We start from the raw sequence: 22,378 nt of genomic DNA, 5'->3' as shown, positions 1-22,378 counted from the left end.
GCTGATACAGAAACCAATTTGCTGCTCAGTGAATTCTGCAGAGCAATTAATTGGCTATTTTGTCCATAGCTGTAAATTCATCTTGGAAATTAATGAGCTTGATAAAAATGAATCGTCATTGAAGATGAACCATGACTGCTTGAATTTGTATGTGAGCCCTTACAAGCCACATGGTCAGTTGTCAGTGTGTAATATCTCAAGGGATGCGCCTGTCTACAGAGGTCTGTTACCACAAAAGGATCGGTCACAAATATTCACGTGTGTATACTTCAGTTTTGACAAACAGATAAGATAAATGCAGCAATGACTCCCATGTCAATTTAATTGGGCCAAGTCATCTGAACTGCTGTATTGTTTGCAAGTATACATTGCACTCAATTGCATTATCCAACTGTATTCATAAGGTGAATTACATATATAGCTGTAAAACTGTCTGCACTCCTACTGGTTGTTGCCAGTGTTGCTTCTCTGTTGCATCGTCAATTGTCTCTTTTGCTCATACCGTCCCAAATTATCCCAACTTTAAGCTGCGCCATCTCCACAAATCGCTGTCAGTGTGAAAACTCCTTAACACCCACACATGAGGTTAACATCTATTATGTGAAAACATACACCAATCTCTTTTAAAGTCAACATATAAATATTAGCTTGGAAAAATGTGATGTGCTGCCGCACATTGTTCCAGATATATATCAAAAAATTAAATATAACTACTTGTTCTTCTCCTGAAACAAATTGTCTTGCTTATTAAAAGATCATGCTTAATTGTGTTTACTTAGCAAAAACCGGTGGAAAACATGCATTTTTGCTCTATTAATTTATATATATATATATATATATATAATGTTTTAGATAAAATGAAATGCAAGCAGGATTTCATGTTGACTTTAAAAAGGTTATTGAAATTGAATGTGAAACATGGGCAAGTTTAAAGGTAGAAGGACACTGAGGCTTATATTTAGACTAAGCTTAACCACCAAGGCTACTGTTGCCTCTAATGAAAGGTGTCTATCTACTACAGCGATGGCTGTTTACACTAATGTTTGCCTGTAAAAGGTGCATGCAGGCGTCATGGCCATAGATTTTACAGTTCCACAAGGGTTTAATGATCTCCCTGGTATTTAGTTTTACAGACCGCTGCCACACCAGCTGTGAGTTACAGACACAATTAAGTGAGATGAAAGACGGGAGGCAGAGACATGTCAACCAGAAGCACTCTTTACTGGTTTTGTTTCAGATGTAGTAGATGGAGGAATGGGAGTAGATGGTTTGGACTGGCTCAGGACCACTGGCTGGAAGGTTCGTCGTGTGATGGTTTTAACCACTTTGGTCACCTACAGTGAAAGTATGTCAGTTCAGGAGACGTTAGTCAGAATAGGATATAGTAATAATGGAAATTAAGCCTTGGCAGTTAAATGAAAGCCTGCTTAAAAAAACAAGTTGGACTTTTCCCATGAAGCCTCGTTAATAGGCCAAAATATTCCAAAACACAAACTGGGCCAGATAATTAATTTCGATATGAATGATCTGGCTAAACAAGAAAACATGAGAATGCCTTTGAGACAAAATATTTTTATTGTCTCATTTTGTCCTTCACAAAAGAGTAATTTCAGCATTTAATTAGATGTTCCTCTAGCAGGACGATTTCCAAGACGAGAAAACACAGAAGCAAAAAAAGACGCATGAGAGAGAAACACATTATTTTATCGAAGGCTTCTACATGGAAACGTTTTTTTTTTCATTGATTTATGTTATTTATTTAATAAAACAGTCAGTTTGTAATGTTTCTAGTCTATAATCTACTCATTCTAATCTACTACTATAATCTATACAGTTATATCGATATGTTTTACATCCTGTCAACTAAAGTGCCTTCATCTAGTCGGTTTTTGTTCAAGCACAGGATTATGGGGTACATTTATGCTGCCGACGATATCTCACAATGGTGTCTATGCGATTCCATGGTGGAAAGAATAAAAATGGCATCTGATGAAGCATATGTATGAATCAATTCATCATTAAATATTTTTAATTAATTCCATGTCTACTATGCTCCAATCAGGATTTTTGGTAGCCAATCCAAAATACTGATTTATTGTCATCATGTTCAGCCAATATCAATCTCGATTATTCAATACTGTTCGATTCATCTTGACACATCGTCCATCCATACCTACCATACCTAAGAACCTAATACAAATGTTTTGCAAAGTTACAAAGCAAAATGTGGTGCAAAAGCTGGTCTAGTTTACATGCACGTCAGCTGCAACTTTTTGTTGGTTTTATTTTGTGTTCAAATTGCTACCGGTTTGTGAGATCGGACAAATTTAGAGACTAACGATCGAGTCAGAGAATGTGATTATCGGCCGACAGCGATCTGCAGCCGATCGATTGGAGCATCCCTAATTTCTACTAAGAAATAAGCAGTGCAGTCTTAGTATTTCCTTGGGTATCTCTGGACGAATTTTGTTGAAGTGCATTAGATAAGATGTTATGGTGCCAAATTCTTTAGGAAGCACATTTATGTTGACTGTGAACATTAGTTTCAAACCCATCCAGGAAGTAATGGAACGCTAGGATTTTGCCCTCGACCCAGAGCTATTTATCCTACACTGGCTGGAGGTGATGCATTTACGTGACTATAAGCTTGTCTCCACAACCCCCATATCAGCTGAAACACACTAACATGTGTCAGAAGGACCCATACGTCTGTGCACACATACACCTCACACACTGAGATGGTTTTCCTTTGTGTGTTTCATAAGTTTGGCCGTGTGTGAGTGGTCTAATGGTGACAAACAGTGCAGCAGTAAGATCATTCTTTACCCTTCACTTCCTTTCACTATGTGTCCTTTGTTACACTGTAGACCAGGGCCGTTTCTATGCACATTGGTTAATGCTTGTGCATGCATTTCTGTGATATGGCTAGTACACTTTACATGATTCTTTTCTCATAAGTGTACATGCCCTTTGCAGAAAGTGTAATATGTTTAGCATTTTTAGTAAGTAAGAGAGAGCATAAATTTTGCTGTTTAATTTTTACTGCCCAGAAAAAGCGAGATAGGAATAGCAGATATTTTCTTACATAGTGTGACGTACATTTGAGTGAAATAGATGATTAAAACAGAAAACAAAATGTAGGGCGAAAACTCAGCTCCATCTGTTATTGTTTGGATGGAGCCTGATCTGAATGTGAGCTTGCAACTGATTGTAAAAATGGAATGGGGTTTTAGTGGGCTAAATAATTGAAGGTTGGTAGTTCTACACACACAAAGAGCAACATTTACCATACCATTATCATAGCAATGAGAAGCAGCAACGATAGGAAATCCTAAGTGGCATGTTTACATTTTGATATACTGTACTGCACCTAACAATATGCCAAAACAGCTTTCTTCTCAAGTTACTAACTTGGCTCGTTCAATTTGGAGTAACCATAGCTTCATCAGGGCAGTATTCAGTTTAAATAGGGAAATTAGCATGATCCCTTAACATTTTTAAAAATGATAGACATTTAGCAGAATCTGCAAGGGGAATGTAAACCTACCATTACGAACAGGACTGTAGCAGTAAAGGGCGTTAAGAGGTGACCGCTCTGCCAATTGAAGCTTTATGCAGTGATTTCACACCAGTGCTGAGATGCTATGCATTGCTGAGCTCCAATGGGCACAAATAATGGTGACTGGCGTGTGTGAGAAAGCTTATGTGAGAGAGAGATTTTAACTCACCTTCATATTAGTCACATTGTCCTTTTATAAACAACAAAACACAAGTAAAGGGGAATCAAGATTGTGTGGCTTACAAAAGTGCAACATGAATGGTTTGATCTAAACAGAGCTACTGCTATTTCTTATTGTGCTAAATTTCTCTTTAGCATATTAGCAGCAACATTTTTTTTGAATTCTTTCAACTTTCCAGCCTAGCCTATATAGGAAAATGCTCTCTCGGGTTGAACATATCTGAGCTGTGTTACTGGTAAAGAAGCACTAGTCTGTTAAGCCCTTTGTCTCATCACTAAAGAGCTGATTGGCTAAACTCATTGACTATTGTAAACCACATCATCACCTCCCACTAATCTGGACAAAAGTTTTTTTTACCAGAGTTGCTATTTTTTAACTTAAAATTGTTCATTGAAATAAAGCTGGAATAAAATAAAATCAAAAGTATATAATTAGATAAAAATGTAAACTGAAGTTAAAAATGTATAACTGAAATAAAATAAGTTGAATTAAAGTAAGAAAATGACTAAAACTGAAATAAAACCATTTAAACTAAATAGAAATATATAAAAAGACAAAATAAAAATGGCAAAAACCATTACAAAACTACTAAAACGAACTAAAATTGAAAAAAATACACATACATACACCTTCAAAATATTAATAAACACTACAATAGTATTCTGAACAGTTTTAAAAAAAAATAAATTTTTAATGTAAAAATGTCAACAACAGGAACAGTTATTCTAGCCTTTCCACATTTTATTCAACGCATGAATATTACAGTAATTTCTGATATTAAATAAGACTATTAAAGTCTTTTGCTAAATATAAAACAGCTCTTTGAGGGAGATTTTTGCTTAACAAACGTGAGGTGATGCACATAAAATATAAATGTTGAAAATATAAATGTATAAATATAAAAGTTATAGATGTAATTGTACAATGAGATGATACAAGCATAAATTAGCATTTGCATAGCTAATAATAACATAATATGTAAACAAAGATATTTCGAAAATGTGGCAGTTGTAAGCAGGAATACCTTTGTCTCTGTGCGGCGTGTAGTTCCATCCTCTGAGGTAACCACAGAAACACGAGAGGTGGGTGTGCCGGGGTCTTCCTCTATAGTTACAGTCTCCTCCACGACCTCCTGGGGCTCCTGCATCATGGATGTCTGGTTACTGGGGCTCTGCTCCTGTGGGACAAGCAGAGGGCAGTGGTTCAAGGTCAAAGTTCACTGTTGTGGGATTAGCTGGGCATTCAAGAAAAGCTTTTTACAGATTTAAATTATAGATGAGGGAATATTTGAACTTTGGTAATCCTTTCTACATGTAAGAAAGCAAATATGACTCGCTCACTAACTTTAACCCTAACCAGGACACTATAGTTACAACTATAGGACAACTATAGTGGGTTCAGGACACTATAGTTAATTTATGCAAGTAGGATGGCAAAATAAAGTAAACTATGACAATATTACAACCAAAAATTCTTCATACAGTGGACTGCCAGTAAAATGTATACAAATTTGGGACCAAACATTATTCATACATATTGACCTGACCATGTTTTGCTTAAGTGTTTTTTCTTTAATTGCTAATGTGAACCTTTTACACCACAGACTGAACAAAATCAAGCACTGCTTGGTACAGTAATTGGTTGACCTAAATTGGCATCATCTAATTGTGTACTTAATTTTAACAGCTGACAGCTGTTAGACCTTGTCACAGAGCTACCCTCAGTTCTTTGTGACCCCTTGTTAGCTTTCTACATAACACATGAACAGATACTTGGTTTTTTAAAAGACTCTTTATTTACCTTAGTGTACCAGCAACATGAGAAATGGGTTAACCAAACAAATATATCTTCAACTATACTGTTGTGTCCCAGACTGGCCACCTGAGCACTAACCCTGAGGACATTTAAAGTTTGCAACAGACTGTTGATTGTCACCTGGAGCAGCATACATGGTGGCGGCCATCTTGATTTGGGCAAAAGACTGGAATGGACTTTTCTCATGTCTTTTATACCTGTGCTGTGTTGCATCATGGGAAGTGGGAGATACCAAGTATGGTGGGAAAGGAAGGGGAATTGGTTGATGTTAATGTGTACTTCCTTTAAATATTGCTGAAGTTTACTTATTGAAGTTTGTACTGTTGTTGAAATTTGTGTGATGAAGAAAATGGAGTTACTTGATCACATAATATTTTTTACTTGATATTTATTATCTATTCATGATCTTTATTGCTTCCCCATGTGATGATGCTGAGAAATGGTTGTACCCAGTAAATTCTCACAGAATGAAGTGATCAGGAGGGTAAAAGACTGATGCTGTATCAACTGTGTGATGTGACTGAAGTATTAGACCTGATGCAAGGCTAGTGTCTTTACTGGCTTGGGAGAACATAAATAAATATAAAAATGGCATTTAACGTCCTCCATGTGTTATTTTGAAGAACTCTGGATGTCGTTTTGACAGACCTAATTCATTTGTGAGACAGTCTAACAGAAGGACTGTATAGAATAAACTGTGATAATTTGAGAAATGTAGAGTGTATTAAAAATGTAGGGTTGACTGTGTGTGTGTGTGTGTATGTATAGAGAGATAGAGAGAGAGAGAGAGAGAGATATTGGTTCAAAATATCATTTATTTGAAAGAAATCTAGGCTTGTCACCTGTTTTGAAAATTTAAGCCATGAAATAATAAAGGCTTTTTATATTTGTCTAAAAACTATTATTTGAGTGCCTTGGATTGTTTTGTCTTAAGAGTGAAATCTTTTGTAATATAAATATAACTCTTTATGTAAAGGTATTCACTGTCAGTTGTGTATGTGTACACAAAATGTACGGTATTATGCAGCAAAAAACAGAATTATATTGAAAATGCTGGAGAGTTGAATCTTCAGGGACAGGGTACAATCATAAAAGAAAAAAATGCTTCAGAGAGAAGAAACAGAACACCCCCGAGACCTTGTGTTATCAGACAAGGCAAATAAACAACAAACACAATTCCTAAAGCTATAGTACTTTTAAATTAAAATATGAACCAAAGGTGGCTGAGGCTACTGTTGTGTGTGTGTGTTTGTGTGTTGGCAGCAGCACAGGAGGGCTGATGAGGGATGATGCCAGAGGTAGCCATTTGTTTTCCATCCATCTTTGAAGGCATTAACGAGCAGGCAGTTTTTCATTGATTAGCATAGCGGAAGGCTTCAAAGTCTGTGTCAGGCCAAATTGATCCGTAGCCCATCTCACTAATCATTGACTTCTAGCCTTTCATGTGTCAGTATCATTCCTCTGCGTTGGCAGTTCGAGCGGCTGCCTGTCCAACCTCAGAACTGCATTCTTCTAAGAGAAACTGAAGTCAAAAGAAACTTTTTCTTCCTTCTGGAGTGATTTCGTTTTAATTGTTCCATTAATTGGTCTAAGACAGGGGTGTCAGTATTAGTGAATTGACTGAAACCGATGATTGATGAGGATAAAAACATCTTATCTGAAGTGCCTCACTCCTAATAGCTGAGTGCCACATGGATTATGCAGGCGTACCACAGAGAAACAAAGCTTTGATTAACTTTCTGACAGCCAAGAAGCAAGCTTGAGCAGAATTCAATATGAGAAAGTAATGAGATACTTTTAAAGAGCCTATTAGCACCCCTGCGAAAGCACAGATAAATATGCCTCTTTTCAACGTGAATTCTTTAAATGGGAATCATGGCATAACATGAGAAATGGACACTAAATGTGTCTGTTTCTTAATGGCATTATGTTAATAGGAATTGAAACTGAGTGTTGATTCTTCACATATGTTGGTTGCACATTATGGTCATTTCTTGGCAGCCCGAATGGACCAATATATTACATCTCTTTGTATGGAATTACAAAATCTATGTTGAAATTTTGTTTAGTTCTCAGACTTGCAACTGTCCATTATTTGTAAATCATTACAATTTTTTTATTAAAATCCATTAAGGGATCATGTCCATACTAAAGGACAGCTTTGAAAACCTGTGAAGACTACACTGAAAAAAATAATATGCTATAATCAATAAAATTGCGCCAACATATTATACGCAATATTATTAATTAAATTGTACAAATTAGAATTAATTAGAATATTAATTTGATTAATTATTACTCAATTCTAATTTGTTCAATTTAATAAATAATATTGCTTGTAATCTGTTGCCACAATTTTATTGATTAGACAAAGCATATTCATTTTTACAGTGTAAAATATTTGTTGTTGTTAAAGACAAACATCTATATATAAACAAACAAACAAACAAAAAGTCTCTGGTAATTGGTTGAATTATCATGAAACAGAGGCTACTGTACATCAAAGGTCGTCTCATTAAACTCTCTGCTTGGAGGAGGATACTCTTGGGAGCAGCTTCAGAGAGGCCAAATAACACTTTGTAGGAGCTACAGAGTTCAGAAGCTCAGCAGAAAAGGGTCTAAGACAAATTCAAATAGGAGTGAAAAGATGTTTATGGGAAATAAATTACTTCTCTATTGCATCCAAAATAAAAGCATCCAAAGCACCAGATATTGTATAGCATTGTCCTGATGTCCACCGAAAACATGAAGAGAATATCATGAATATAAAAATATACACACTTTTTTTCATAGTGTGTAAAAAACGGCCGGTGAAAAATACTAAAATCCTTAACTATTATTTAAGATACACACATTCTCTGAAATTAAGTTTTGGCATATTATGAGGTATTGCTTCTAAATTAAACTGAGATTGTTTTTAAGGATATTCAGATATTTTTGCTAGAAAACAAGATCCACATGCTGAATTTTTTCTATTTTTACATATTCTTAAAACCACTGACAGACACATTTCAAATCCTTAAAGCCACTGATAGACATTTTTGATCTACTACAAAAGTTCCTCACATTTAAATATTTACATTTTTTACAAATCCTTAAAACCACTGATAGAATTTTTTTGTTCTACTAAAAAAGTTCCTCACAAAGTTCCTCACTTGGCCCTTACCCAAACCCTTAAAGAAATAAACGGAAACAAAATGAGATCTGTGGGAGAGCTGGAGCCAGATCTAGTTTATTTACAGTATAAAAATAAACACCTGACCATGACATAACCTTTCATGATACACACACACTATGCAAAACAATTTAATGTTCACCAGCCATCCATGAAGTTTGTTTAAAAAATCTCACAGCAATCATGAGCACATTTTTTTTTTTTTTTTGCAAAAAAGTATCCAAATTCAGCCGAACAGAGATACTTTATAGCTCAAAGACAGGCTGAGGATTTTGCCACCAACCTGAGCATCATTTAGTGGTGTCTTTATCACGGATGATCCGCGTCACATGGGGTGAATCTGCTGCCAGAGATAGCAGCTTTTCCTTTATGACAACTATTACACAGGTGAACTCCTGAACCCCGCATTGCGTCGAGTATTCTAGCAAATAGCATGTCTCGCAGAATTGAGACGAGAGTTTCTGGGCAACCCATATGGGCTTCAGAAAATGATTTAAGATGTTCTAATTTTAGGAAGAAAGGAACACCTACAATTCCTGTCTTTCAGACATACAGTAGACAGTAGACTGATGATAGTTAGGGCATGTCTAATACACAAACCAAAAATTTCTTTACAACAACTTTTCAAACAACTCTCTGAGCATTGAGAACAGATTAAAAGCTGTGGGAGAGTCAGGCGTTCCTTAGCAAAATGAACTAAGTTAGAGAAAGAACAAGAGCGCAGTTCACCAAGGCCTTTTCATGAGTGTTATATCACGTTTCAAAACCTCTTGTGTTGAATCTGCACATAATTAATGGTTTGGTAATTGCACAGCATGGTTTCTTATGCAAAATAAATACTAGGTGGGTTTTAATTTCACCTTTTTCCCTGTAAGGAGCGACGGTGAGGTGTGTGAGATAAACATCAGTTTTCCATAATGGCAAATTGAGACAGAGCTTGAGAAGATAAGGTGAGCTGGAGAAAATAGAGCAGACAGGCAAATGAGAAAAAACGATTGGCAATTAAAAAGCTTCTGAGAAGTGGAGATATTTTGCTATCAGGCCTGTTCCTGATCCCTGGATAAAAAGACCACCCATCTGTAAAGCTGATCATTTGTGCTCTCCACACTTCACACCTCAAACACAACAACCATCTAAAGCATCTTTCTAATTTTGTTATTGTGTATTTTTTCACCTTTGATGCATAATCTAAATATAAAGAGTGAAGATCATAATGTCATACTGCTCTTACTATTGCTCCAGTATTTAGTATGCATATTTAGTACAGTATGCAAATGTTCTAGATGCACACTTTCAGACAAAATGTGCAAAAAAAATTACCTTTAGCTTGTCACTGGAGCAAAATACTCAAAGGTACACCTCTGTACCTGATCTACTTCCTGATCTGCTCAGTTACAGGGATTTTCACACACAACCATTTGAGTCTCGATTTCTGTTGAGATATTCAGATGGTAGAGTCGGAATTTGGTGTAAACAGAATGAGAACATGGATCCATCATGCCTTGTTACCACTGTGCAGGCTGCTGCTGGTGGTGTAATGGCGCGGGGGATGTTTTCTTGGCACACTTTAGGCCCCTTAGTGCCAATTGGGCATCATTTAAATGCTACGGCCTATCTGAGCATTGTTTCTGACCTTGTCCATCCCTCTATGGCCACCATGTACCCATCCTCTGATGTCTACTTCCAGCAGGATAATGCACCATGTCACAAAGCTCGAATCATTTCCAATTGGTTTCTTGAACATGACAATGAGTTCACTGTACTAAAATGGCCCCCACAGTCACCAGATCTCAACCCAATAGAGCATCTTTTGGATGTGGTGGAACGGGAGCTTCGTGCCCTGGATGTGCATCCCACAAATCTTCATCAACTGCAAGATGCTATCCTATCAATATGGGCCAACGTTTCTAAAGAATGCTTTTAGCACCTTGTTGAATCAATGCCATGCAGAATTAAGGCAGTTCTGAAGGCGAAAGGGGGTTAAACACAGTATTAGTATGGTGTTCCGAATAATCCTTTAGGTGTGTAAATTGTAATCACTAGCTTCCAGTAACGGCCGTCCGCACGTTCACGAGAGAGTCGAGTTCCGGCGTATGACGTGTGATAAGCTTAGGTGAGAATAGATGCCTCTCGCAGTACAAGAAAATAGGGCTGGGCTACAAACTCAAGCTCCTCTGACATTTCTCTTTGAAAATTCACATTTAAAGACTTCTAATGCGTGACAATCCTCTGCGCTTCTGCGTTCGCAAATACGTCATGCGTTTGGTAAGTGTTCACTCTTTGGCCGAAACTCAACTTGCGTATGGCTGTCTAGTTTAGAAAGTTATAAATATGGATATTTTTCTTCGAAAAACGCATTGCTTCTCTTCAGAAGTGCTTTATAAACCCACTGGAGTCGAATGGATTATTTTTATGATGGATGGATGCGCTTTTTTGGCTTCAAAATCTTTTACTCTTCACTCCCATTATCAAGCTAGGATTTTTTTTATATATATAACTCCTATTGTGTTCGGCTGAAGGAAGAAAGTCATATACACCTATTGAGGGTGAGTCAATTATGGGATAATTTTCTTTTTTGGGTGAACTAACCCTTTAAGGTAGCAACATGCACCGTTTATTTGGGCTCTGCCTCAGAGAGAAGCTAAAAGTAAAATTTTCCCAGATAGTGTGCATACAGAAACGTGCATACTGTACCCAATATGCATAATATACACCGCAGCAATAGTAAAGGCTTAAGTAATACACAAATAAAAAATAAAAAAATGATTCCAGCATTTTGATTAATTTGTCTCCAATTATTCTTTCCTATTTCACTACTGTTTAACCAACTGTTTAAAAAACAGCAGGCTGAGGCTGTAAACACTGTATATTGTGTAGTATCCAGAGAGCTAGCATTTCATTCCAGCACTACTCTGAATGAAAAGTGTCTACGATTTTCTTTCGATTCATTTGTGTCTGATTAATAGCTTCATAACCATTTGAAAACTGAACAAAACATCATCAACTAGCTTAATATGACTCCAGAGAAGGTCTGCAAGATACAGAGAAGATTAGTTTTCGCACCTCCACTTTGTTCATTACAGTTGCCATGCATCACCTGGGCCGCAGCCTCGCTGTCAGTAATGCATCGTTCTCTGGCTAACAGGATTTCAGTCAGACCTCAGGGCAGCAATCATCGGTAGGATCTTACACAGTTAATCCATTTGCCAAGAGGGTTTGTATAACCTTGGGTCATAAGAGTTTCCCATCAACTTGCTTCTTTTCCCGCATCCATCTTCATGACCGAGAGTCACACACGCCATGCCAGGATGTGACAGCAAGCGGGAATTAGCTTTCATTTCACTGTGTTGTACTTGTGGAAAATTGAGTAAATAAATCAGACAATTTAAAAAACAAATAACTGAGAAGAGGGTACACGGATCTCCTCTGTGTGACTGGCCAGGGAAGTTGAGTGGAAGTAAAATGGATGGAAGGTAATTGGATGGAGGGGATACGATGAGTGACAAGAAAGAAGCTGAAGATTCGGGTCTGACTCTCAAGCCAAACGCCCAAACCAATGGACAGATACGTCCCAATGGGGCGGCAAGAGGGGAAGTGTTGGCCTGAACATTCCAGAGAGAGTTTCAGATAACGGATGGTCAAATGCATTTAGAGAAGGCGGCTGGCAGATTAACTTAACTTCCATCCAAAGGGATGGAAGGATGAGAGATGAAAGAGAAAAGGCAAGGAATAGAGGCTAGCGGCCTGTAATGGCTCTGCTAATCTCTTTGTCCTACTGAGTGATCCAGTGCCAAATCTCTGTCCTCTCATCGCCTACAAACACGGGGGCCTCATTTTAGACATTCCTCACTCATTGCCATTGGCCGCATCCATTTCTCTAACATCAGCTTTGAGAAGCCATTTTCTGTCTCCACTGGTGCCCTTGGTCACCCCTTTTGTTCCAGATTCCCAGGTCTAAACAACAAGAAAAACCAAAATAGCAAAAAAAAAAAAAAAAAAAAAACTCAAAAGAACACCTCTCTCTCTCTTTGAAAGAAATTAAGAATAAAATAGTATTTGCTCAGTGAAGCACAACTTTTTGTCTGGCACCAAGTTTTCAAGCTTTGTTTGCATAATTAATAAAAATACATGATCTATGTGATTCCATTAACCCCCCACCAGTCTCGCTAGATGAAAAATATTTTTCCGACGGTAATTTTGAACATCTGGAAAGAATTAGTCACGTATCCAAGTTACACCCTTCTGAAAGATTTTTGGCATAGTGTGACTTTACAGCAGGGCTTGAAAAAGCACACAGTTGTCCGCACTCTCACACTTTCACTTATATAATTCAGCTTACGGTCAGCGCTCCCTTTCTGGAATGCAACCCTGACAATCAGAGCATATATCAATCCTGTTTTCTTATAAAACTAGGTAAACACAGTAAGAAGAAAACAGCAGTAAAAAAAGGAACCTAAACCCTTCCAACTATACAATACAATAACAGGAGTTTGCGATTAGATGAAAGATAATCAAAACCATAACTAATAATCATTAGTTTATCAAATAATGGATGTTAGGCGAATCTGTTGTAAATCACATCAAATCAAATATTTACCAATTTAAAAATAAATGATGAATATATAAAAATAAATGAACGAATAAATATGTAGAATTTAGGTCAAAACAGATAATCTAAATCCGCCTTGAGGCGGATGGGCCTCAACAGCAGAAGACCCCACCAGGTACCACTCATCGCCACTACAATTAAGAGAAAGAGGCTACAATTTGCAAGAGCTCACCAAAATTGGAGAGTTAAAGACTGGAAAAATGTTGCCTCCTCTGATGAGTCTCAATTTCTGTTGAGAACATGGATCCACTGTGCAGCATGCACTTGTCGCCTGTCGCAAGTATCGAATTGTGCGTTCTCTTTCTATTCTTATCGGACTTGCACGGGTTCATTCATCATCAAAAAAATTCAATCTTGGCAGTTATGTCTTAAGTGAACAAAGAGTTTGGGAGTGTGTCAATATTGGATCTGTGATTTGAAGTCTTAAAGTGAAAGCAACCTATTAAACTGGCTGCTGTCTGTGTCGTTAATATTAATCAAGCACTGTTTGTATCTTCATCTTTTACATTGCATTTATTTTGTCCTATTGTCATTTGTTTCTTTGTTCTTATTTTATTACTGGCGGTTTAGCTGATTATTTAAAACTTTTTACTTCTATTAGGCAAGTATTTGTTTTGATGTGGTTTAATTATGAGATTTTGGTCATATTGCCCATTCTTAGTAATTATGTTATTAAAGCTAGATAGTAAACCATTAGGCTAGCCTAGCTAGCTACGTATCTAATAGCCTAACAATTTTAAAAATATATTTTTTATAATTACTACATTTCTGGGCACAGCTGTGCAGCATACTCAACATCCAAGTCTGAAAAAAAGTCCATAGGTAGTTTTAAAAGTTAAAATCTATCAATATAATAAACAACATAATACATAATATAGTAAAGGTGATATCCTTATAAAAAAGAAGCTTTTTTTGTTGTTGCACATTCCTGGAAATTACCACCACAAAATCTGTTATTTTTATCTAAAAAAAAGAAGGGTTAAAAAAAAAGGTAAGTTAATTTGGAGGATTTATTTATTACAAATTGCAGAAAAACTTTGCTTTGATGACACCGGGTTATGGGAGGTGCAATGACCTTGTGGGAGTTGTTTGTTTTACTAGAGGATGCCAAAAAGAGGGAGTAATACACAGTAGCACTGCATGAACTGGGTGAAGCAACTTCAGGCTATTGCTATTGCAGGGTTTTGGAGGGCAAAAGCCCATATGGACGTACATCAACAAAAGCATGCACCACACATACTGTTTTCTGGCTGCGAGTCAGCAATGTGGTCTCTCCAGGGAAAGGCACTGAGAACCTTTGCCAAGAGATCAGTTCACGCAGGGTCTCCGGGGCTGCGGCCATGGGCAGGGCAGGAAAGACATGTGTTTGACTTCCCCCTGTCACTGCTCTGGCTCCCGTTGTCCTGTTTGCTGCTTCTGCCACTGAAGGTCCAGCTGTTAACAGATCAAATATCAGGCCTAGGGATCAGCCTGCCTCTGAAGCACAACACTGAAATACAGTCACTCAGAGGGCTGGATAGCGGCGGTGGGCTGTCATGGACATTTTAACAGTCTGGGATGAGTGATTGCGCCTACCTCACTTTCTGTCTATCACATCCTTATCGTGTCCTAATGCGCAGCCACTCAGAAGTGATTAAATCAGCGATAGACTTTATGATGGCTTGTGTGTGTGAGCAAGTGGTCACAAAGTTACACCAGTGAGCGAGCTGCCTTTATAGCACATGCTTCAGAAAAAGGAAAGGCATGTTGTCAAGGAAGCCCTCTGATTTACAGCATGGCTTATATTGTGCAGCAAGATAAAGGCTGTGTAATATATCCAGTGACCTAAGGTGCAGTGCATGAGAGAGACATACACACAGAGCTCTGGGATCAATGCAATCTATCCTGCTCCTGCTTAAGGTGGTTATATTCTTCACAATTTTATATTTATGAAGCCTTACGCATTAAATACATAGATTTATAAAGAATAGCCATTGTGAACTGGTGTTGTAGTCATCCATCTCATTGCAAAAACATTACTTACGCATTTCAAGAGGCTCTCAGCACCTGAACTATACTTCACAAATGCTAAAAGCGACTGACATTTCATGGCCCATTGACTAATGTATTGCAGCACTGTTCCGTGTATGCATGCAGCGCACGGTAGAAGCGTTCGGAAACAACGTCTGGGAGGTTGATCCGCCATCTGCACGGTACAGCGTCACGGAGACGGTCCTATGAAATAGAGGAGAGGCCGGATGATCCATTAGAAACCCAGCCGGTCCTGTCTGTGCCGCCGAGATGGTTTGGCTATTCATACCTCATGTGAAAGGCCCATCTGTAAGCAATATTCTCTTAGGATCCACATGAGCCCTAAAAGAACAAGCTACATAAAGAAACTGGATCTGATCCTTGGGGCTTTGGAGGCAGCGAAGGAGAAAAGCTCATCAGCATCAGCTATTGTTGCTTGTATATTATGATACAAGACATTTTAGGTATCTTTCAGCATTCCAATGAGTTTGTTTATTAAAGGGATACTCCACTTTTTTTGGAAATAGGCTCAGTTTACCACTCCCCCAGAGTTAAACAGTTTTACCGTTTTCAAATCAATTCAGCCAACTTTCTGATATTTAGAAGAATATCAGTAACCAGACAGTTTCTGGTCTCATTGACTTCCATAGTAGGAAACAAATATACTATGGAAGTCAATGAGACCAGAAACTGTCTGGTTACTGATATTCTTCTAAATATCAAAAAAAAAAAAAATTAAATACATTCGAAAACGGTAAAACCCAACTGTTTAACTCTGGGGGAGTGGTAAAATGAGCCTATTTCCAAAAAAAAAGTGGAGTATCCCTTTAAATGCACTGATTATTTTGAATAAATTAAAAGTATCCTTAAATTCAAAGTATCTTACTCTTTCTCTGAAATACACTCTGTAATACAGAAATATATTAAGGAATAACTTGTATAACTTTTTCCTGTATGAACTGTGCATCTTTCAAAATGTAAGAGCCTTCTAAAGTGGGTTATATAGTGTCCATCAAATAGAGAAACATGTGAGAAGACAGGCAAAAAGCAGAGGGATGAGTTATAAAGAGATACACAGAGAGAAAAAGAGAATAAAACAGAAAGAGGGTGATACTGGGGCATCATTATTTCTAATGTATTCCAGCCCACTGCCATTCAATTTCAGCAGCACACCATGAAGGTGTGTTTGATTAGTGGCAGATTGGATTTTGATTTCTGGAATATTACCTCCTAATTGCCTGTTTGGATTTCTAATCATAGATTAATGGCACACAACAAAAGAGCATGTGGATAATAAACCAATAGCTGAAGCGTAGCTAATTCATTCCCCCAGCTCTACAATGGAGAAAGACTGCTCTTTCATTAAGCAAAAACAAAGGGCATTATTGTGCGTGACTTGCTTTTATAACAATCAACGAGTCTCTGACAAGTACTGCACAAACCGTGACCTGTAAAACATGCTCTTTAAGAAAGTTGCATTGAATCTAGTTTCATCATAAATTATAGTTTTAGCCGCAGCTCACAGAAGTTACAGAACGATTACCAAACACTTCAGTAACAAGCCGGAAATGTGCAAAACAGACACCTGAGGGAACCATCGTATCTGTGAAATCAAAACCAAATCTATAATTGAAGCTGAGGTGAGATAGACCAGTTATGCTGGTATAGTTGTACGATCTACAAATATCTAATGGAGCTTTGGGCACTGAAGCTATTGAATATTGAAAACAATATTCAATATTAAATATGTTCAATTAAAATGAACAATGAATGCAAATAATTAAATGAAAAAAAAAAATTCCAGTTGTATTATTTAATTGTGTGACTAGACATAACATGATGTCTGTAAAAAAAAAAAAAAAAAATGCACAGCTAAACATGCTGTGTGGGCAAGTTAAGCTGATTTGAATTATTTTTAGGGTCAGAATAGGAGATATCACAGCTGCCCACAGCCAGCCGGATATCAAACCCTCATTAATACAGAAAGGAAGAGGCAGTACTGAGAGAGATGGCTTGTTTTGGTGAGTGTGTCTGCGTGCATCCATGTGTCATGTCCAGAGATATCCAGCATGCTCCATCTAATTACAGTTGGATTCCAGGAAGAGAGTGACCCAAACAGCTCATCCACACAGCTGCCAAAATCATAGTTTCACTTCAACACCTCTCCATTCATCAGCCAAGTAACATGAAAACATCCAACTTCTGATTCTCCCCTTTTAAAAAATTAGCAAATCCTAGCTTTCGAAGCTGTAGCACTTAAGAATCAATCGTTACTGAAGTGCCACCGCATTAAACCAAAACAGCCTGAAATATGCTTTCTGCAAATTGCACATTCAATTGTTTGAAAGATAAATGATAGTAAAGACTTTTATTTTTCTATTTCAAAATCAATGCTGTTCTTTTGACCTTTCTATTCATCAAATAATCCTAAAAAAACATTTAGCAGTTTCCACAAAAATATAAAGAACACTTGTTTTCAACATTGATAATAATGTTTCTTGATAATCAAATCAGCATTAGAATGATTTCTGAAAGATCATGTATAATAGAAATACAAATAGAAAACAAATTGTAATAGTATTTCACAATACTGTTTTTTGATTAACATGCAGCATAAGCAAACTTGTTGGGCATAAGAGAAAAAACACAAACTTTTGAACAGTAGTGTAAATTCATAGTGCAATTCCTTGAGCTTTGGTGTAAACCCAGAAAGGCTAAGAGCATTGAATCAGTTCAGGAAGGAAATACTAAGAAAGTCTCAAAGCTTTCTGTCCCAACAGCCAGGAATTCAGCTCCACCCCTGCTAAAGAGGAAGTCGGTTAATCTCAGTGTAATGAGAGTGTAAATTATAAACAAAGTGACTCACATAGAATAGTCACAACAAACATTTGAACAGCTTTGATGAACATCTGCTAAAATTGTACATGTCTGTTTATTCTGAAATGTGATGACTAATTCAGGAAGGTGGTTAGAGAGTTTAGTCATTAGTAATTTATCTGTCTGACATGTCTTTTTTTAAATAGTGAATGAGGATCTGCAACACATTTTGGCAAAATTAAAGGACTGCAGAATTAACTGAACTACATAAAATTATTTAACGCAGTAAATCTATTTTGATATATTTTAAAATATCATTTAATCCTGTGATGTTCCTTCAGAAATCAATTTGGTTTAAAACGTTTCTCAATATTATCAATGTTGAAAACTACTGTGCAGCAATAATTTTTGTGGAAACTGTGATACTTTTTTAGGATTATTTGATGAAAAGAAAGTTCAAAAGAACAGCATTTATTTAAAGTAGTTTTTTGTAATAATGTATAAAACGTTATCAGTTTAATGCATTTTGTTTCTGCAATTTATTGAATTGATATAAAGACAGCTATACATTTTCATGTATGAAGACCCATGTATGCCATGTGAAAAACAGTATGTGTGGTATAAAGACATTCTTTTATATCATAAAAAATAAATAAATAAATAATAATAATTATATATAGAGAGAAAGTGGCTTTTTATATTGATGTCATTGTATTAAAACCAAAATAATATGGTAGATCATACAGCTTTGAAATGACATAAGGATGAGTAAATGATGCGACTATTTTTTCCCTCACATTTTTGACGGAAAATTCCTCAGTTCAGAAAAAATGGTGAGTATCGACTGATACCGATCCGATAACAGAGCAGTTTAAAAAAAAAATTCTATAACTCTGTGTGTTGAACTAATAATCACTTATTTGTGTGTTAAACTACTAAACTAAAGTAGACTAAATCTAACTAGACATATTTAACCCCTCTACAGACTATTTCATTATAAAGAAAAACAACAAATATAATAAATATATAAAAAATATTATATATATTTGTATATATTATATATATATATATATATGATCATAAATAAAATAAATTTAATGTAGAAAAATCAGAAGTGCACAATAACAATCTGAACATTTAGTGGGGAAAAAAATATAATTTAGTGGAGAACAAATAAGAGACAATAAGTGTGAATAACGTTAGTGCTCTGTGGTCCGAGTTAACTGACACACGGTAGAAAACAACATGGATTAAGGTACAGTAATACAGTCCAGCAAGATAGTCATTTTATGCAAAACCATAGAGCTTTATCTACAGATCAGGTATATATATCATTGAATCATCTTGGAGAGAGTTTCATCGTTTATGACTGCCGTAACGCGACGTGCTGTTTGAACGCTGAATGGAGAATAACTGACAGCTGCAACGGAGGGAAAACTTTACGAGAACTTGAATTTAAAAGTATGCCTAGTAGTAAAAAATCTGTATGCACGTCAGCCAGATGTCCTGATATCCTATCCTTTTCACTCCGGCAGCTCTTTATTATTATTATTATTTTATTTTTATTTTTTACAGATCTGCATGTTTCACATAGGTCACATTTTCAGGTCGGAAAATCCGGAATTCCGGATTAATCCGGAAAAACCACATCCCTGTTTAATAACCTGAATGGGCTGGACTCGCTGGAGTCCAAATTAAAGCCGCAAATCCAATCTATGTGCAAATCAGGTGTAAGGCCCTCTCAAATTTTCTTTGAAATGTACAGCCAACCAAATTTTCACCTTCTTAAAAACTTTTGTCAGTTCGTGACACAAACAGCATCATACACTAAACAGAATAGAGAAAGGATTATATCAACAAGGGACTAGAGGTTAAAGTAGAGGAATTCCTATAACCCTGCAGACTAGTTTTGAGAAACACAGTGCTGCAAAACAATCTTGCTTAGCGTTTCTTACCATGTCTTACAGTAATGCAGCCACAATCAAAGAAACTTTAACAGAGAGAAGTGCAAGAGTTCCTCTTCCACCATACAAGCGCATTTCCTATTGTATTGTTTTTCTCACACTCTAATTCCCTTCAGGAGTCTGAATGTGAACTCTCAAACATAAAGTCTATATGTCAGCACAGACGTGACAGGACGAAGGGGTAAAAGAGAAGAGCCGCATCATGTCGAACACTTGACATGGGGCCATGCCGGGTAGTTAAGTCACACGAGACGCATCAGCCGTCTTCTGTGACAGTGTTTATATGTGCACCATATGTGTGGGGATTGTGGGTGGTGAACTCCACAAAACTAATTTGATTTCTCATAAAGGTCCACCTGCTTTGAGACAGACAGCGACATGTGGAGTGCGTCCTGCATGTCTGTCCCCTCTCATTGCACCAACACTGACATGATTATGTTGATGTTACATCCCGAGTGGCACAGTCTGTTCTTCGAACATCTGTCTCTCAGTACACCTCAGACGCTTTAAAATCCAAGACTCCACAAAGTCTAGCACCTCTCTGTCATAGTACCAACACCATAACAACACAGAAGCAGTGAGGGGCTTGGGACACATGGGTTAAGGTTGGACTGGCAGAGCTGAGTAGCACTTATTAAAGGTGAAGCACGTCACTTCTGTGCAATTAAAAGCATCAAACAAAATGATTAATTTTAACACTTTTTTAAAGAAAATGTGAGTGGCGCACGTCCATGCAGACACTGCCGCCACAATGCAATGATTCCATTATGCATTTTTTTAGGTTGGTATGACTGTGTATGTTATGTTATTATGTAATATTATATATTATGTTATGTTTTTAGTCCATTGCTGTGGTTGCTAAAGAGTTCTGGGTGTTGTTAGGTTGTTACTTGCAGGTCTAAGTAAAGCAAGTCCACCACCAAGTCTCAGGTTTCAGATCAAATAATATAATTTTTGCCTCATTCTGTGATAAGAAAGAAGTTATTTCAAACTGGTTGCCATTAAATTTAACTGTTCCTTTTGTATGGAATGGTGTTCTTAAAAAACAAAAAACAAAGTAAAGATGAATTTGACTGATAGAATTATTATTATTATTTCAAGATTTCTATAGATGCATTGTTATCGTGAATTGATTTTGCACAATAATCATGTAGTAAAAAATCTTGTTATCATGACAACCGTGTGAAACATCATAACAGTGTGAAACAGACACAATCAATTACATCTGTGCATCGTTCCAGCCCTAATATTTTTTTAAAATTAAAGTCTATATCTATATTTTGACAAATATCTATCTCTATCTATATGCAAGTTTATTTATTTAATCAATTTATAAAATTTGAGATTTATGAATGACTTGAACGACAGCTGTCTCTGTGTGTTCATTTGACAGAAAAATGTATTTGGATGTTAAATTTAGGAAATATATTTAGAGCAGAACAAAAAAAAAAAATAACTTAAAATCTTTTTTATTTATTTAATTATTTGACAAAATACCACACCGTGTCCTTGAGTAAAATCTTTAAATGATTATGATTAAAGGTGGATTGCGTGCAGTTAGCTGGTTGGCAAGCAACAGCTAATATACGTAGCTAGATGAGATCGGATACAGCACACAAAACTGGCTTTGTTTTTGTAGCTCCTCAAAATGATACGTTTATCAGTCCGAGAATTTACTAAATTCTCAGTAGATCTGCAGCTTACCTGAACTCTTCCAACATGATGAACATTTCATAAACAGCATATTGTTGGCTGGGACACTGAGGAAATATAGCCCAAGCCAGAGTTTGAAGTATATCAATCTTCATGGCTCTAAAGTGAGACTGAGATACACTTGAAAAATGTTTTTTCCAACCACAGCAGCTGTATTTAAGACTGATGGGGGTGTACATGTTAACTGAAGGAATCATAATTCTTGGAATGTTCCCAAATCATATAGACAAAAGCAAACAGTGCTTTGTTATGATATAGAAACTTCGGCCATCTGAAGTCGACAGGGATACAATATGTGCCAATGAGATCTGCCAAAGTTTGTTCTAGCAGAACAAAAAACAATATCAGTGAGCTTGAAACTAGAACTACATGTGAAATAAAAACTGAAAGACTTCATATTGGCATCATATTGAATAAATCCAATATTCTGTCAAGGTTCTCTCAGACAGCCTTCTTGCTAACAGGGCTTAAAGGGGAAGATGACCAACCGAGCATGCAATAAAAGATACTAAAGCGATAGTGATTGAAAAAAATC

The 22,378-nt window shown here is 36.6% G+C and overlaps 1 protein-coding gene across 28 annotated transcripts in view; it reads right to left on the bottom strand.

Annotated features, from left to right (window-relative positions):
* arvcfb (ARVCF delta catenin family member b) overlaps positions 1–22,378 on the bottom strand; it is a 188,993-nt gene that overhangs the window by 69,183 nt on the left and 97,432 nt on the right. For 17 of the 28 annotated variants that reach the window (XM_039658982.2, XM_039658981.2, XM_039658990.2 and 14 more), the window contains 2 exons: positions 4,765–4,917; positions 3,729–3,749 (listed from right to left, as the gene is read on the bottom strand). In XM_039658982.2, the coding sequence (XP_039514916.2) occupies positions 3,729–3,749; positions 4,765–4,917 (174 nt within the window). Of the gene's footprint in view, positions 1–1,223; positions 1,335–3,728; positions 3,750–4,764; positions 4,918–5,540; positions 5,649–14,579; positions 14,774–22,378 lie in introns of those variants that run through there. The other 11 variants (XM_039658984.2, XM_089130378.1, XM_039658988.2 and 8 more) reach the window with 5 other exon arrangements.

This window comes from Pimephales promelas, chromosome 4, assembly GCF_988280905.1.
Source record: "Pimephales promelas chromosome 4, fPimPro1.hap1.1, whole genome shotgun sequence".
Classification (NCBI taxonomy): Eukaryota; Metazoa; Chordata; class Actinopteri; order Cypriniformes; family Leuciscidae; genus Pimephales; species Pimephales promelas.
This window is presented reverse-complemented; position numbering and strand designations above follow the sequence as displayed.